This window comes from Polypterus senegalus, chromosome 1, assembly GCF_016835505.1.
Source record: "Polypterus senegalus isolate Bchr_013 chromosome 1, ASM1683550v1, whole genome shotgun sequence".
NCBI classification, from domain to species: Eukaryota; Metazoa; Chordata; class Cladistia; order Polypteriformes; family Polypteridae; genus Polypterus; species Polypterus senegalus.
Genome location: NC_053154.1, coordinates 124,529,166 through 124,545,481, shown reverse-complemented (window position 1 = coordinate 124,545,481; position 16,316 = coordinate 124,529,166). Strand labels below are relative to the sequence as shown.

At 34.2% G+C, this 16,316-nt stretch overlaps 1 protein-coding gene across 1 annotated transcript; it reads right to left on the bottom strand.

The window, feature by feature from the left end:
* Positions 1-1,107: 1,107 nt before the first annotated feature.
* On the bottom strand, positions 1,108-15,654 carry LOC120530398 (extracellular calcium-sensing receptor-like). Its single transcript, XM_039754912.1, is given in 8 exon segments — positions 1,108-2,018; positions 3,892-4,015; positions 5,722-5,949; positions 9,011-9,150; positions 9,153-9,796; positions 10,043-10,276; positions 10,432-10,583; positions 15,580-15,654. Coding segments are annotated over 8 exon segments (2,508 nt in total).
* Between the last annotated feature and the right edge of the window lie 662 nt (positions 15,655-16,316).

Here is a 16,316-nt window from a genome sequence, read left to right as displayed (position 1 = left end):
ATACATAAATATACAGTACAGAAATAGAAAACTTAATTGCAAGCCAAAATGGTTCTAATGTCTGGATTGGTTTACTTTATAAAATATTTTCAAATCATTACAATTGTATTTGCACTTAACATAAATGTGTAAAATAAACAAAATCTTTTTAGAAAAAGCTGACAACAATTCAACATTTCAGAATAATATTTATTACAATGTAATTTTGTGATGATTCCAGATAAATTTGAATTGCTTATATTACAATGCAGTAATTCATCAAATAGCATCTGATATACACAAAAAATGTATGTGAGGCTTGGCTATTACAATAAAAGTCAGCTTTATTTTGCAGTGTGGTTTAAAAACATAAAAAATAAGTGAGTTACAATGATCACAATTATAAGTACCTTTCAATATATGCCAAGGTAGGATGTAGCAGAGTCAAACGTGCAACAATCCAATAAAGTTAATTTAAAAAGAAATAACTAGAATGTTCCAGTAATAAGTTAGCTTGTAGGGGTAATAACGGAACCTTCCAATAACTATGCACTAATATATAAACAAACATCTTAACATTATTAGGAAAATACGTCCGTCAATTTAGCATAACCTCCCTAACAAACAAAAGGCTCTTACATATACAATATATGACAACAAGAAATACACAAAAATGACATGTTGGAATCTACAGTCCTTAAAATTGTAAAAATCTTCATTTTACAGTATTGTATGGTTCTTTCCTGCACCACAGAAAAAAACACATATTAGACAAGTGATTTTGTTTTGGTAGTAAACTTGGGCAACTGGATAATGAGTTGGATTTAAAATTCCAAATCCGCTTTACAGCTATAATATATACATTTTTATGTGTGTGTGTTGCGTATGTGTCAGTAAATAATACATCATAATAACTTTCTACTCTATACAAACATTTATAAGCAGATTTTTGTAAAACAGTCTCTTTGAAAAGTGGAAAATAAAATAAGGTTTCATATATTCTCCTAAAAAATTATTTTTTGACAACTTTCTCAAAAGACTCTTCTGATTTTGTAAATCTGCTTGAAATTCATTATTGTATTTTCATTTATTTTACAAACAGTCAAACTGTACAGGTAGAGTAGTTATTCACATATTTTGACTTGCTTTCCCCATTAACGCTTTCTTTGTATTTAGTTCTGGTCTAAGAAGAATGATATAACATTTGGGAGCAAAGATTGAAAACAGAAGACCAAAGCTTGAGGCCAAAATTGCAAATATCTCCACTGCTACAGTATGTTTTCCAGGAGAGCTGATATAAGCAGGTACAAACGTTATCCAGACCGCACAGAAGATGAGCATGCTGAATGTGATGAATTTGGCTTCATTGAAGGTATCTGGTAGGTTTCTAGCAAGGAAAGCTAACAGAAAACAAATGCAAGCCAATAAGCCAATATATCCCAAAAGGCAACTAAAACCAATCAAAGATCCCACATGGCATTCAAATATAATTTTGGAATTTTGGTACTTTGTATTTTTATTTGGAACAGGAGGGGCAGTTGTAAGCCATACTAAACATATAATGGATTGAATGAAGGCTGTGAAGAACACAGTGCCTCTCTGTTGAGAAGTACCAAACCATTTGACCATATTATTGCCAGGAAGTGTAGCCTTAAAGGCCATAATTACAACAATAGTTTTAACAAGAATGCAAGATATGCACACAGCAAAGCTAAGGCCAAACACCACATGTCTTATTGTGCATGTTATTTCTGAAGGTTTTCCAATAAAACACAAAACACAGAGGAAGCAAAGTGTGAGTGACACCAGCAACAGGAAACTGAGCTCAGAGTTGTTGGCTTTGACTACCGGGGTGTGTCTGTGGTGGATGAAAATTGCAAGCACACTTAGTGATAGACAGGCTCCAAGTGCTGAAGTTGCTGTTAGTGTTATTCCCATGGCATCATCATATGAAAGAAATTCAATTTCTTTCTGAATACATTCACTTCTTTCATGGTTTGACCAATAGTCAGGTGGACACTTGAAGCATTCTGTGGAATCTAAGAGATAAAAAGAGTTATTTATACACATTTTAGTCCTTCCCTTCAGGTAATAAATGATTTCTACTTGAAAAGATATACATTCTGCATTTATTTCAGATAACAGTGTTTTTTACATTATATATAGTGGGGGTACTAAGTATTTGATCCCCTGCTGAATTTGTAAGTTTGCTCACTTACAAAGAAATGAACAGTCTCTAACTTTATGGTAGTTTCATTTTAATGGACAGAGACAGAATATCAACCAAAAATCCAGAAAAAAACACATTATAAAAAAGTTATAAATTGATTTGCATATCATTAAGGGAAATAACTATTTGATCCCCTACAACCCAGCCAGAATTCTGGCTCCCACAGATTGGCTGTGGGACCATATGGCACACAGATTACAAACAATCAATCAGTCAATCAATTACAGATACTCCTGATCTTAATTTATTATGTGTATAAAGCACACCTGTCCATATAATCAATTTCCACCATTCCAACTTCTCCACCATCATGAGCAAGACCAAAGAGCTGTCAAAGGACATCAGGGATAAGATTGTAGGCCTGCACAAGGCTGGAATGGGCTACAAGACCATCAGCAAGAAACTTGGTGAGAAGGTGACAACCGTTGGTGTAATTATTCGGAAATGGAAGAAATATAAAATGACAATCAAATGCCCTTGGTCTGGATCTGCAATTAACATCTTGCCTCATGGGGTGAGAATGACCATGAGAAAGGTGAGGGATCAGCCCAAAACTACACAGGAAGAGCTTGTTAATGATCTGAAGGCAGTTGGGACCACAGTTGCCAAGAACACCGTTGGTAACACAATATGCCGTAATAGATTGCCATCTTGCAGTGCCTGCAAGGTCCCCTTGCTCAAGAAGGCACGTGTACAGGCCCAGCTGTTCACTGGCAAACTTAAGACGGAACTGCAAGATTTCAATCCATCACAGCATAGTGTGTAACCAATGGTGTTCTTAGCAACTGTGGTCCCAACTGCCTTCAGATCATTAACAAGCTGCTCCCGTGTAATTTTGGGCTGATCCCTCACCTTTCTCATGATCATCCTCACCCCATGAGCAAGATCTTGCATGGAGCTCCAGACCAAGGGAGATTGATGGTCATTTTATATTTCTTCCATTTTCGAATAATCGCACCAACAGTTGTCACGTTCTCACCAAGCTTCTTGCTGATGATATTCCAGCCTAGTACAAGTCTACAATCTAGCCTGTTACATCCTTTGACAGCTCTTTGGTCATGCCCATGGTGGTGAAGAAGTTGGAATGAAAGAAATTGATTTTGTGGACAGATGTGCTTTATACATATAACAAGTTGAGATCAGGAGTAGCTGTAATTGATTGACTGATTGATTGATTGTATGTTGCACACAGCCAATCTGTGGGAGCCAGAATTCTGACTGGGCTATAGGGGATCAAATACTTATTTCTCTCAATGATATGCAAATCAATTTATAACTTTTATGTAATGTATTTTTTCTGGATTTTTGGTTGATATTCTGTCTCTCTCCATTAAAATGAAACTACCATAAAATTAGAGACTGTTCATTTCTTTGTAAGTGAGCCAACTTACAAATTCAGCAGGGGATCAACCCTCACCGCTTATGCTGGCCATTTCTCTAAATCAAAGTGGGAATAGGATCAGAATTATAAAAAGACCATTAATGAAATATGTCAAGCATATAAGTTATAAAAAGTGAAAGTCCTGTAGTCAAAACTTAAATTAAAAGACCAGTCAAAAAGAAACTATGTTTTTCTTTCTCTATCATTATTAAACACAGAATAATCATCATAAGTGTGCTAACTATTTAACATTCGATTGATACTTTGGGACAATAATTTAAGATCAATTCGTTAACTGTACCATTCTGACTGCTGATTTCTCCATCTGCACATGGAATGCAATCAAAACAACAAATTGGTTCCCCTTTGCGGGTAGCTTTTCTTGTACCTGGCAGGCAGCTTTTGCTGCAAACAGATTCTGGAACCTGGAAAAGAAAAGAATACAACTGTACAGTATATTATGTATGTATAAAATTAATGGTGTAGTCAGTAATAATAATAGTATTTACAGTAGTATTATTAGCAGTTGTAGTGAGTGATACTTGTGCTGCTCGGCAGGGTCACTCACAGTACAAACCAGGGCCAGAAAAGACCCAAGACTAAATAATTTTGATTCAGGCAATAATGTTGATGAGGTTAAAGGATACTCTTTATTGCTGAGGACAACCAGCCTGGTTCTCACCAGTACAACACTAGGGAAGCACACAGGACACATGATGTCACAGGAGGGATCTCAATTCAGTCAGCACTAGGAGCTTTTAAGTGGTAATTGGAAAAATCTGCAAATATTTATGATGGATTACTGAGAAATTATAGTCCATAACCAGGATTAAAAGCTCTTCCAACTGGAGAAACATTGAGCTTAGAATTTGTTATTAGAGGCAAGAGCTTAATTGGCAAACAAAATGAAGGCTAGCATAAGAGAAGGAGATTGGCTTATTTGGATGTTGAGCAGGAGATTTTGAATTACAGTTGGGAAAGTGGACCAGCTACCTTGCAGGTTTAATCAGAGACTCCTTTTATATAGTTAAGATGCACAGAGGTTTAGGTTTTGCTGTTTGTCCTTTTGTGTACTGTTCCATTTTCCGTACTGTTTTTATTACTTTTTCTGTTAATAAATCCCTTTTTATTTGGTAGTTTTATAATTTGTATCCTATGTGACTTTAGGGTCAGCTTGCAAGTGCCTCAGAAACCAACAGAGTCAAAACATTGCACTGTAATTTGATATCTAATTCTGAGTAAATTACCATACATACTCACATATAAATCGGATCTTGAAAAAAATCCATCATAAAATCAGACCGTGACTAATTTGCCCGTTCAAAATGTGACACTTATTACATATATATATATATATATATATATATATATATATATATATATATATATATATATATATATACATACTATTATCTTCTTGCTTCCTCCAATCTCGCACCAGTTTCTGAGACGCATCGAATTTTGTTGCAGCAGCGCAGTTACCAATTTCATTTGCTACTTCAACGACCTTTAATTAAAAACCAGCTTTATATTTTGTTCTGTAGAAAGGGGATGCTCTTATGATAAAGGTGTATGAGGGTGTGAGATACAAAAAACATAAAAAAGTGCAAACATCACTTCGGAATAGTTTGGGTATTACCGTTTGGTCATGCAGGCACAATAGAGAGAGAGAGAGAGGTTAAGAGCACGCACTGATACAGCGTATTGCCACACCCACATAGAAAAAAAAGGCTGTGTGCACTGTGGTTACTCTCTCAGGTCAGCATTAGCATATCATAATCCCTTGTAGCAATAGCGTGAGTTTTCTGCATTCAACTTATACGACATTATAAAATACCAGAAATTATACGTAAAATCAAGTCCCAACTTATCCGCGGGAGAATTTATCCGCGAGTATATACAGAAATGCCATTTTCCTTTACAGTCTAAAATAGTTTTTATTTAAGAGAATTGAAGACTTTACAATAGTACACGTTAATTGATAACTATATGAAGTAGAGTATGCATTTAGGCTACACAATATAGATCCCGTTATTATTGCTATATGATATATGTAACAGTTTGAATCTTTTATTTAAATAAAGTCTAGGAAAAAAATGGTACAATTTGGAAGTAAAGAAATTGTGTTTACCGTTCCAGTAGCAAAGTTCCAAAAAAAGTTGTTTTCATTAAGTGACAGCTCTTTTCCATTCCTTAGTGATTCATCAAAAAGGCCAACAATTTTGAAATCCACTGATTCATCATTGCTTAGCTGCCAATTGACTATATCATATATTGCAGGAGGGTCCCCGTTTTCATCAAAAGTTACTCTTTCCCCAAGATGGTTTACAAAACTAACTTTTTTCAAGTAATATAGAAGCTACAGGAAAAGGAAATAATATTTGCTAAATATGAAGCATCACTAAGGACAATGTTATAATCTGGCACACATATAAACTTTGCTTAAACAAAAATGAATCCTTGTTTTTAAGCACATATATAAAACATTGCTAATACAGTTTCACCTTCTTTGTATGCATACCCTCATATGCTCCATTTTCAGTCACATATATTTTTTTTTTATTATCAGGTCTGCCAGTTACATAATAAATAATCAGGCTTTATTTTTATGGGCCATATGAGTATGCAATTATTTTGCAATAGTGACAGCATTTGGTTGGGGGGATTTACATCAAAAGTTAATTAGAAAGAACACATTTCATCATTAATTTATGAAGTTTATATTTTAACCTAGTGTCATGAACAGTGGTAATCAGCGTACATCTAATACATTGTGATGTGAAGGGTTCTTCTTGTTGACCAAAATTATGTTGCAGTTTACTGAAGTGCTGTAAAAAGTAACTACATTGGACTGATCTTTCTGAATGGATGTCCTGATTAGGAGCACTCATTTGATAATAATAAATGGATGCTGAAACTACGGAGAATCTAACAGAACTGTAGATATTATAAAAAGTCAGTGTCAATGGCAAATTCTAAAGTATAGTGTTAACCACTGCACTCTTGAAGTGCTATCTGCCTTGATTGGTATTCCAAACAATAAGGCATTCACTTTTAAAACCTGATTTTCAGTTTCAGCTTCTTTTTTAATCAAAAACTAGCAGTCAGTATTTGCTCACACAAAGAAATTGTGAAACTGACTTCTGCAGATGATTTTAAATATATAAATGACAACGACATCCCTAGAATAGGAATATGCTACCGGTGGCATTGTTGATGAAATGACCAGCTTGTAATGCAGTGAGCACCATAAATAAATAGAGTGAAGAAAAAAGACTAAAACAAATGTAAAAAGCATCCCCCCAAAAAAGTTTAAATAGCATTTAAGTACTTCTAAGTATTGACATTTTAAGTGAAAACTATGTATTACTTATCATAGTATCAAACGATCCCCATTATCCCATGTCCAGACTAACAATAACATTTCAACTTTATGTTATACAGGTATTTAAAAGTGGGAAAATCAATTACTATTTTTTATAAATGATTGACACATTTGATTAAAAGTTAATGGAGTATAAGCTGACATGAAAACAAATACATCAGTAGCTGGAAATTAGCTGTGTCTAGATGTAGAAATTTAATTTTGAGCATTAAGCATTAAAGCTTCCTAGGCTATAATAACGTATTGATTTTTCCATCCAAATGTGAATGTCAGGTGCTACAGTACAAAAATAATAAAACGTGTACAAAAGCTGCATGGTCCTCTGATTTACAACATGTACAAATTATATGTATCCTTAAGTTAAGTATTTGCTGCAAACTCTTACTTTCTAATGCTAAACAGTAAGATAAAACGCTTGTACTAAGCACTGCGGCTGAATATGAATGTTCTGCCTGCTAAAGCTCTGGCTCACAGAAACTGTAGTGGTGTAATCAAAAAATAGGTCATATGAGTAAAATAATATACAGGTTTCCTTACATAGCTTATTAACACATATTTAATAATAATATTTTTATATTAGTATAATATAGAATCAAAATATAACATATTCTCTGACTTCTATAAGAGGACACTACAGTTCATTTTATTTTCACTAGCATATACAGCAGATCAGGATGGGTCACTCAGGTAGTCCATTTAAGGATATCTTCCACACAGCACCATTCATCAGTATGTTTACCATAACTAACTAACATTCTCAAACATGCGTGATCCACTTCAGATTCATGGTGGGCCAGAGCTTATCCTGTCAGCACTGGGAAAAAGCCAGAAAACAGCCCTGTGTTTACATGTATATAATATTTGTAAAGCTTCACATTTTGAATTGCCATGATAGTGTCATGTGTCTTACCCAGCGTCTACAGTACAACTTGGCTACAATACAAGCTGGCTTCTTTTGTATCTTTTATTTTATCGCTGTTGCTTATTCTGTTTAATATTTTTAAAACAAAGCTGGGAGTTTACTTGACAATACAGAACTATAATTTATGAGCAAGTGAAACATGTCTATACTATCTTCTGTGTCTCCCTGTGTCTTTTCCTAAATACTTGACGAATGAACACTAACTAGTAAAGTAAAAAAGAGTAAAATGACTCTTTCTCAATAAACCAAAAACCTTCTTTTGGCAATGAAGAATTAGAACTGTATCCTCTTTTTAAAAATGGCGCATATGTATAATAGTCATTTTGGAGCTCAGATATGTGTTTTTCGTTTTCTTTTTATACACACCAGGGTTTCATTGTGCAGGATTTTAGTCTGTCAGTAGGAGATCAGGAATAGAATACAGCAGTGTGTAAAGTTTCTTTTTCCCATCTTAATCTTACACAAATGATTGCAAGCTTATGTTTCCTGTTCCCAACTCTTTAGATGCACCTTCGTCATCAAAACATGATTTAAAAAAACCTTAACACTAAATTGCTATTTTAATGGACAGATGGGTACAATTAATTGAAAATTTTCTTTAGCTAATTTATTTTTATTCTAGTAATTCTGGACACATTAAGCCATTTTTCAAATGTTTAAAGCAGTATTTCTAAGTTCATTATGCATGAATTATGACTGTTCACAAAAACTGCTAATTATTCATAGTAAGCTATCTTTACTCATTATGCTGTATACTGTTTTATACAGTATTTACAAGCAAATTGCCAAAATATGGGAGGCAAATGTGTCTTCATTTGAACTGGTGGGAAGAAATTATTTAAAGCACTGTTATACATTCTTTTTACTGTGCTCAGTTTCAAAGCAGAGCCAGATGAAACTAAACACATTTATTTTATTATCAGATTTTCAATATCTGATCTTAGTAATGTGAGACCTCCTGCTTGCCCAAGATTAAGTATTTAAGGAGTAGATAAATACTTTTGTCCACTTTTAGCTTTGCATAAAAAGGTATCAGCTACAATAATTTTCGCTTATAAACCTTTTGTTAACTGGTTGAATTGCATTTGTTAATTTACTTATATTTTGCCTTACCTGCCATGGCTGAACATTTCGGATGTTGGCACAGGAGTTGTTAAGAAATGGCCCCTCACCAGTTTTACATGCCATCAAGTCATGAAGTGAATGTGCTATGGCATATACTGCTTTGTACACGGTATAAGGCAGCCTTAAATCGTTACATCATTATAGGCTGTTTTTGTTGTTTTGATATCCTCTGATCCTGTGCACACTTTTGAAGAAAAGTTATTTTGATTTGTGGCATTTTGAAATTTACATTGAAATAAAGACTCCCAAAATTCAACCATTAGATTACTTTGTGAATTTAAATTAGGATTACTTTGCTGAAGAAATTCTTTAAAACCTGGAATTTCTCCTTTGCGGATTGCAATGCCTATTGTGCCACCAAAGGAAACAAAGTTCTCCTTGACAGCCAGGACTGCTGATGTACTCCATGATTCACTTGCAATCCATTGCCTTCCTGTGATATTTTGCTGCACAACTTCCTTAACCAAAGCGCTTAATTCTTCTTCAGATGAAAACACAACAATGACATTTGCACTTGATTTTTTAATAGTAGAGACAATCTTAAGAAATGTTACCTTCTCGTTAACAATGGGGATAGTTTCTGTAAATGCAATACAGCCAATCGTTTGTATTTCTTTAATGAAATCCTTGAGAGCATTCTGCCCATAGTCATCATCTGTTGCAATAGCGCCAATCCAAGTCCATCTGTAATGTTTAATTATTTGAACAATAGCTTTTACTTGGAATCTATCACTTGGAATTGTCCTGAAGAATGTTGGATAATCTTGTTTATTGCTTAAGCAGGAACATGTAGCAGAAATAACTCACCTAAAAAAAGAGCATTTTTACATATTTTTTTTTTACATTCCTAGTAGTCTCTACTATTTTAATTATGTAAAGTTTATGCAAAAGAAAAGCTTTTCTGTCCACCATGTGACATGCATTGCACCACTGACCTTCAGTTTTATTTGGCATTAACTTACCATGGGGATCTGGAAAACACTTAAGATCCTTGATGTGGCTATGGAATGTGAAGACAACGGATCTCCAACTATTGCCAGAACAGGAGGATATTCCTTGCAGTTATAATCAGTGATGTCATCTTCAAGGCCACCGGTCAGCGCTATGGTAGCTCTAAGGCCCACTTGCACATTATTACAATCATCATATAATCTGTAGCCTAATGTTATGTTTGGTAAAAATGTCTGATTTTTGTTAATTTCTTCAATTGCAAAGATCATTGCCTGCGCCCGCTGGAAAACAGAAATCTCAAAACTGTTGAAAGTAATGTACAAGAGTTATTTTAGATATTAACAAATATTCTGTTCTGGGTTTGCTGATTTGACTAGATGTGTCTAACACAGGCTGTCTGATAAAAGAACATTAATAAAATAGAAACATGAATGTACCACTGGAAACAAAGAACTTACCCATCACATTTCCAGTTTTCGGGTTTAGAAGTAAAGCTTAAGTCTGGAGGTATTGTTTTAAAGTTTAAAATGAATGTTCCACCTAAGATAATATCTCCTTTTTTATATAAGCTATTCAGCTGAAACTTTTCCCATATCTTGCATTTGGTTTCCTGAAGACAAAAAACCGGGAAACACAGTATTCCACTTGCAAGTAAAAATGTGTATCATTATCACACAAGTCTAAGATATGCTGCTGCTGTATACCAAGGAATGAAATTTATATTACAAACATTAAAATTCTCAAGGGGTATTCTGTGTTGACAGATATATTGATGTATAAATTTAACAAGTCATAAGCTGATGGAAGAAATGGAAATACATTTTATTGTTAAATTTATGTTAATGCCTAAATTGGATTTTATTTTAATAAAATAATCATTTACTGAAAGCTGATTTTAAAACAGCATGTTTTCCTTCTTCTTACATGAACCCTTGGAGATTTTATACTTGAAGCTTTTGGTACATGCACACATTACAGAAAAAAATATTCAGTAAAGGATCACTTCTATTTAAATCTCTAGGCATTTTTCAGTGATCTTTTATAATGTCACAGTATTTTATATTTAGAAACGACAGGTCAATTGGACTGCTGTAGTTTTTCCTTCAGACTTATTACTAGGAGTCATTTGTTCATATTCAAAAGAAAATATACAGTAAGATCAAAGAATGTATTCACTGAACTGCTCTGCTAAAATACACTTCATACAGCATAAAATAAAGCAAAGTTAATGTCACACATACCCATATGTCTGTATTCAATATATGCAGCATTAACAAGATAAAATGTAATGACTATTTAAACTGACATAAACTGCATTTTTTAATATTTATTTTGATTTGATGCAATATACTTTGTTAATCCTCTCTGGGGTTTAGAGCACAGAGTCAGTCATTGTACAGCACCCCAGCGCTATAAAAAATGTTGGTAAATTTAAACGATAAAAATACTCTATATGGTGAAAGTAAAAAACCTTTTTTGAAAAAATGGAAAGCTACCTTATGGTCTACTGAAAAAATTACCTGTGTGTCTTAATACTAGAATTCCTGAAGCCTATGCAAAAACTCATTTACTTATCGGGTTATAAGACAGCAGTTCTTACCTCTGCAACATTCAAGAATACATGTAAGCTCCCTGTCGATTGACACTTGAGCTTGGGTTTTTAACTCATTGATAGCTATATGTAAATACATTTCTCGCATTTCCTTTCATCTTACACTCGCGCAAATCTTTGTAGACACATGAAATGCATGTATTCCAAATAACGATATACTGTTTTATTTACCCCATACAACTCCAGATCTCACACTCAGATAAGGATCCTTGGGTTGTGCTGGGAGAACCTTTTGCCCATGAGCTGAGCTGTCAAGGCTTGTGCTGATCAACTCATTTACAAAACAAAAGACACTGATGGAGGGGTGTGAAGGAATTTAAGGTTGGCCAGTATTACGAGTTGTTTCATAGGCTTCAGGAATTCTACTGTTAAACAATACATTATTTTTTACAGCCAAGTTCTGTAAAAGCAATATTTTTCTACCTTCAAAATATGCCACATAGCGTTTACTGATACATTACAGTTACACTGAAAAAAATTGGTGTTAATTTTGCAGTGTGAAACTGTTAAATAGCGAAGATAAACAACTGTAAAGTGTAAAATGGTGAAGCATTGTTTAAGTAACATTGAAATTGCAATATTTGCATAAGGAAATTCCCCTTTTACCATATTCTTCCTGGTGAACCACATACCTTTGAACAGTAGGGAAAAAAACTTAAACAAAGTTAGCACTTATTTGAGGTTATGGAAGCTGATTTATGGTGGTATTCGTAAGGTGGCACACCTGTAGGACACCGTACACCACAAAAGCAAACTTTACTTCTCCACCAGACAATGTGCCATAACTTCTTTAAACATTGAATTCTTTTCAATTTGTATAACTAAATGATACATGATTGTTATTCGTTTTTGTTACTTTACTGATGCAAACTGGGTACTGATGTTTGATCCTGACAATATTTTCAAATGGTTTATTGATTGGCATATTTATTATAGTGAATGGGTTTCAGGTTATGGTTAAACATTCCCTTCTGTTGAAATGTGTTGTAAAGAAAAAACAGTTATTTACTACATAGTTATACCGTAGATTTAAAAATATTGTGACCTTTTTTGCAGTAAAATTCTGGCAACCACAGCTGCCATAAATTTAACATTATTTTTTTACAGTGTGGAGCAATTTTCACATTATGGGCCTTCTCAAGGACCCTACAGAGTAGTTATTATTAATCTTACAAAGTAATGGAAATCATGTTTAAATTACAGTTTTAGTAGATGGGAAAGTTCTTAGATTATCAATCATTTTATATACTGGGTAGGTTAACAATGTTCAAGTTTGACTTGTAATAGTTGCTTTTTAAAGAAATGCTTTAGAATAATTGCAACCACAAGTTAGTGACATTAAAATTTGTGAAAAAATAAGCAAAACCATTACAATTCTACATATTTATATATCCTAAACTGAGGGAGGAATTATCATTAGATGATCAGAGACAGAAGAGAGAGAGAGTCCAATATAGTACAGTAGTACCTGGAGATACGAGTGCCCCGACGTACGAGTTTTTTGGGATACGAGCCATCACTAAGTCGATTTTTTGCCTTGAGTTACGAGCCAAAATTCGAAATACGAGCCATCAAAGAGCTTGTCGCCACACATTCTGAGGAACTGACGACAGAGGAGTTGACGGAACTACAGATGCAGCAACACACGGAGGTTCTGCAGGAGATCGGTATCGCGGAGGAGGTTATCTCTTAAAGTGAGATAAAGGAAGTGTTTGCAATGTGGGGAAAAGTTTCGAACTTTAAAGAAAAGAAACACCCTGAAAAAATTGAAACTGATCGTGCAGTTGCGCTATTTAATGACACTTGCCTAACACTTGACTTCATTGAAAAGAAACACCCTGAAAAAGTTACAACTGATCTCACGGGCCGCGCTATTTAATGACACTTGCCTAACACTTGACTTTATTGAAAAGAAACACTCTGAAAAAGTTACAACTGATTGCCCAGCCGCGCTATTTAATGACACTTGCCAAACTAATTTCAGAAACCTTCTAAAGGGGAGGACTAAACAAAGCTACTTGGACAGGTTTCTATTGAAACGCCCTGTGAATGAAAGTGAAAACGTGGCAAAAAAAAAAAAAAACAACTAGTGAAGAACAAAATTAAGTTAAGCAAAAGTGAAGTGAAAGGAAAAACATTACAATACGCTAATCGGCTTTGCCAACATCTGTTTATTTCTTTAGATTCTCTTTTATGTATTAGGTTTTATTTTGCTTGTATACAATATTTGTTCATTATGAATACATTTTTCTTATGTTGAAAACATTTAACAAAAAATTGGGGTGGTTTTTTGGGGGCTGGCATGAATTAATCTCATTTCAATTAATTTCAATGGGGAAAACTGATTTGAGATACAAGCATTTTGCTTTACAAACTCGGTCACGGAACGAAATAAACTCGTATCTCAAGTCTTCACTGTATGAGAAACCACTGGGTAAAGGAATGTTATCTCATTAGTGTGGCTAGGCCAGAGAATGTTTATTTTAGGTAAGTAACTTTAAAATACAATACCAAATGAGAAGGAATTTTTGCATATTTAGACACTGTCCTGTTGTTGTTAGTTTCATGGGCCTGCGTTGTTGTTGACATAGTGAGTTTGTTTTAGAAAACTAGAAATTTCCCCTTAGGCCACTAAATGTATGTAAAGATCCTCAAAAGGAAATTACAGGCACCTTACTAGATGCCTACCATTTTAACAACTATTGCTGCCCTGGAGTATAGGGACACCTACTGCTTGGAAGGGAGAGTTGTAGTTGGATAGCCCAATTATATTATACAGAGTTCATCAAAAGTTAATAATTTTGTTTTAAGAACCTCCTTAACTACCAAAGTGCAGAGGGCAAAAGCTTTCAGAGCTGATTAATTCATATGACTCTAGTTTTTTTTTTCTTTTTCTTTTTTTCTGCATATTTTACAGTACATTCTGTATTTACTCATATAGGAATAGGCTTCTGATCCATATAGGTCAAAAGTGACTTGAATTTGAAGTTTGTTGATTATCATAAATTCAAGTTTTTGATTGTTCCTTGGATTCATTTTAAAGAGCTTGATTCATTTTTCTCCTAGTCTTGTTATTTGTATGGGAGTTTTGAATGATGCTAAATTTTAATTTCATTTGATACAATTGTTCATTTTTGGAATAGTTTTAGTTTATCATTTAGTTTTGAATTTTTCTTGCGACGCAATTTCTTACATCATGGTTGCCACAATTTTGAGTTCTTTTTTCTGCTGCTCCCCCTGTTGCTATTTCATGACAGCTTGTTGCTACAGGGCATGTTCTGGAATTCATGTCTCATGAGTCATCAGCTAAGTGGTACCTAAGCTGGCACAACACTCCAGACAGCATCCAAGATTCTGGATATTTTCATATTATCTGGAAAATTTAGGATTTATAACTTTTTTGCATGTTCTCTAACTACTTCTTTTTAACATTTTGGACTTTGGATGCTTCTTATAGTTTTTACCTCACGCTGCTTCTGATTAAAATATTTTCTTGTTTTATTCACCCAGTTTGTGAGATTCACTTTATCTTTGATGTCGCTTCAATCTCCTGATTCATCAAATATTTTTTCTGCCTTATCAAAATACTGATACAAAATTATCATATTAGCAATGATTAGCACACTGCCAAATTATGTGAGTCAATCAATCTATTGTTAAATGCTATCCAGTGAGGTTGAGATTAGGTACTCAGACTATAAACAGCTAAAATGATGTCACCTGCCAACAGAAAACAGAATTCACATGAGAAGTGCTCAACACTTTACCACCAAGAATGTGGAAAACACTAGATTAAAATGAAATGCTGGGCAGCATCTGAATTTGAGTTTTGTAGAGAATAAACCACATCTCGTTGTTGTTAATCCGTGGAAGGCTGAAGTGCTCAGTGTAAAGATTTTTGTTACAGCAGCTGATGCTTCACACATTTCACACAGCATTGTATATGACTAGTAAATGTCATTTGTGTTATTTGTTTTAACTCTGCAGCACGCACAGCATGCAGTGACACATCTGTCGAGGACTGCTTGTCTATAACCAAAGCAACTGCAAGTTCACAGCCTCCCCGCATTGTTCAATGTTTTCAACTTTTCTTGTCTTGCATTTCCTGTCATCCTACATTTACACAGATTGTTGTAGACACGGAACACACGAAATGTATGTGTTCCAAATAACAATATATTAATTACCCTATACAACTCCAGGCACCTCACACCGAGATAAACAGACTTGAGCTGGGAGAACTTTTTGCCCAAGGGATGGGATATTAGACTGCTTTCTGCTTGTGCTGATCGACACATTTGCAAAACAAAAGACGTTAATGGAGAGGTGCAAAGAAATTTAAGATGGTCAGAGATTACAAGTTTTTTCGTAGGCTTCAAGGAGTCTAGTGTTAATAGTGACTTTCTATATCATCTCTAAGCCTTTCCTAGAGGATATGTTGAAAACATTTCTAAAACATGAATTTATTAATATTATTTCAGAAAAAGCCTGCTGGCCTTGTGACTGACTCTTTTACATTTTACCATAAAAATAGTATTTTTTTCCTTTTTCCCTATGTCTCTCTTCATTTTCTCTTTTCTTTGAGTGGGGGTTGAATCTTCTTTTGGTTTGTTTTTTATTGATTTTATCTGTTATATTATTATTTGAATAAAACACAACTGTAATGTTCTGGATTTCTAAAATAAGTATTATATTATAAAGGATTCACCAACAAAGCACCAACTCTTTTTC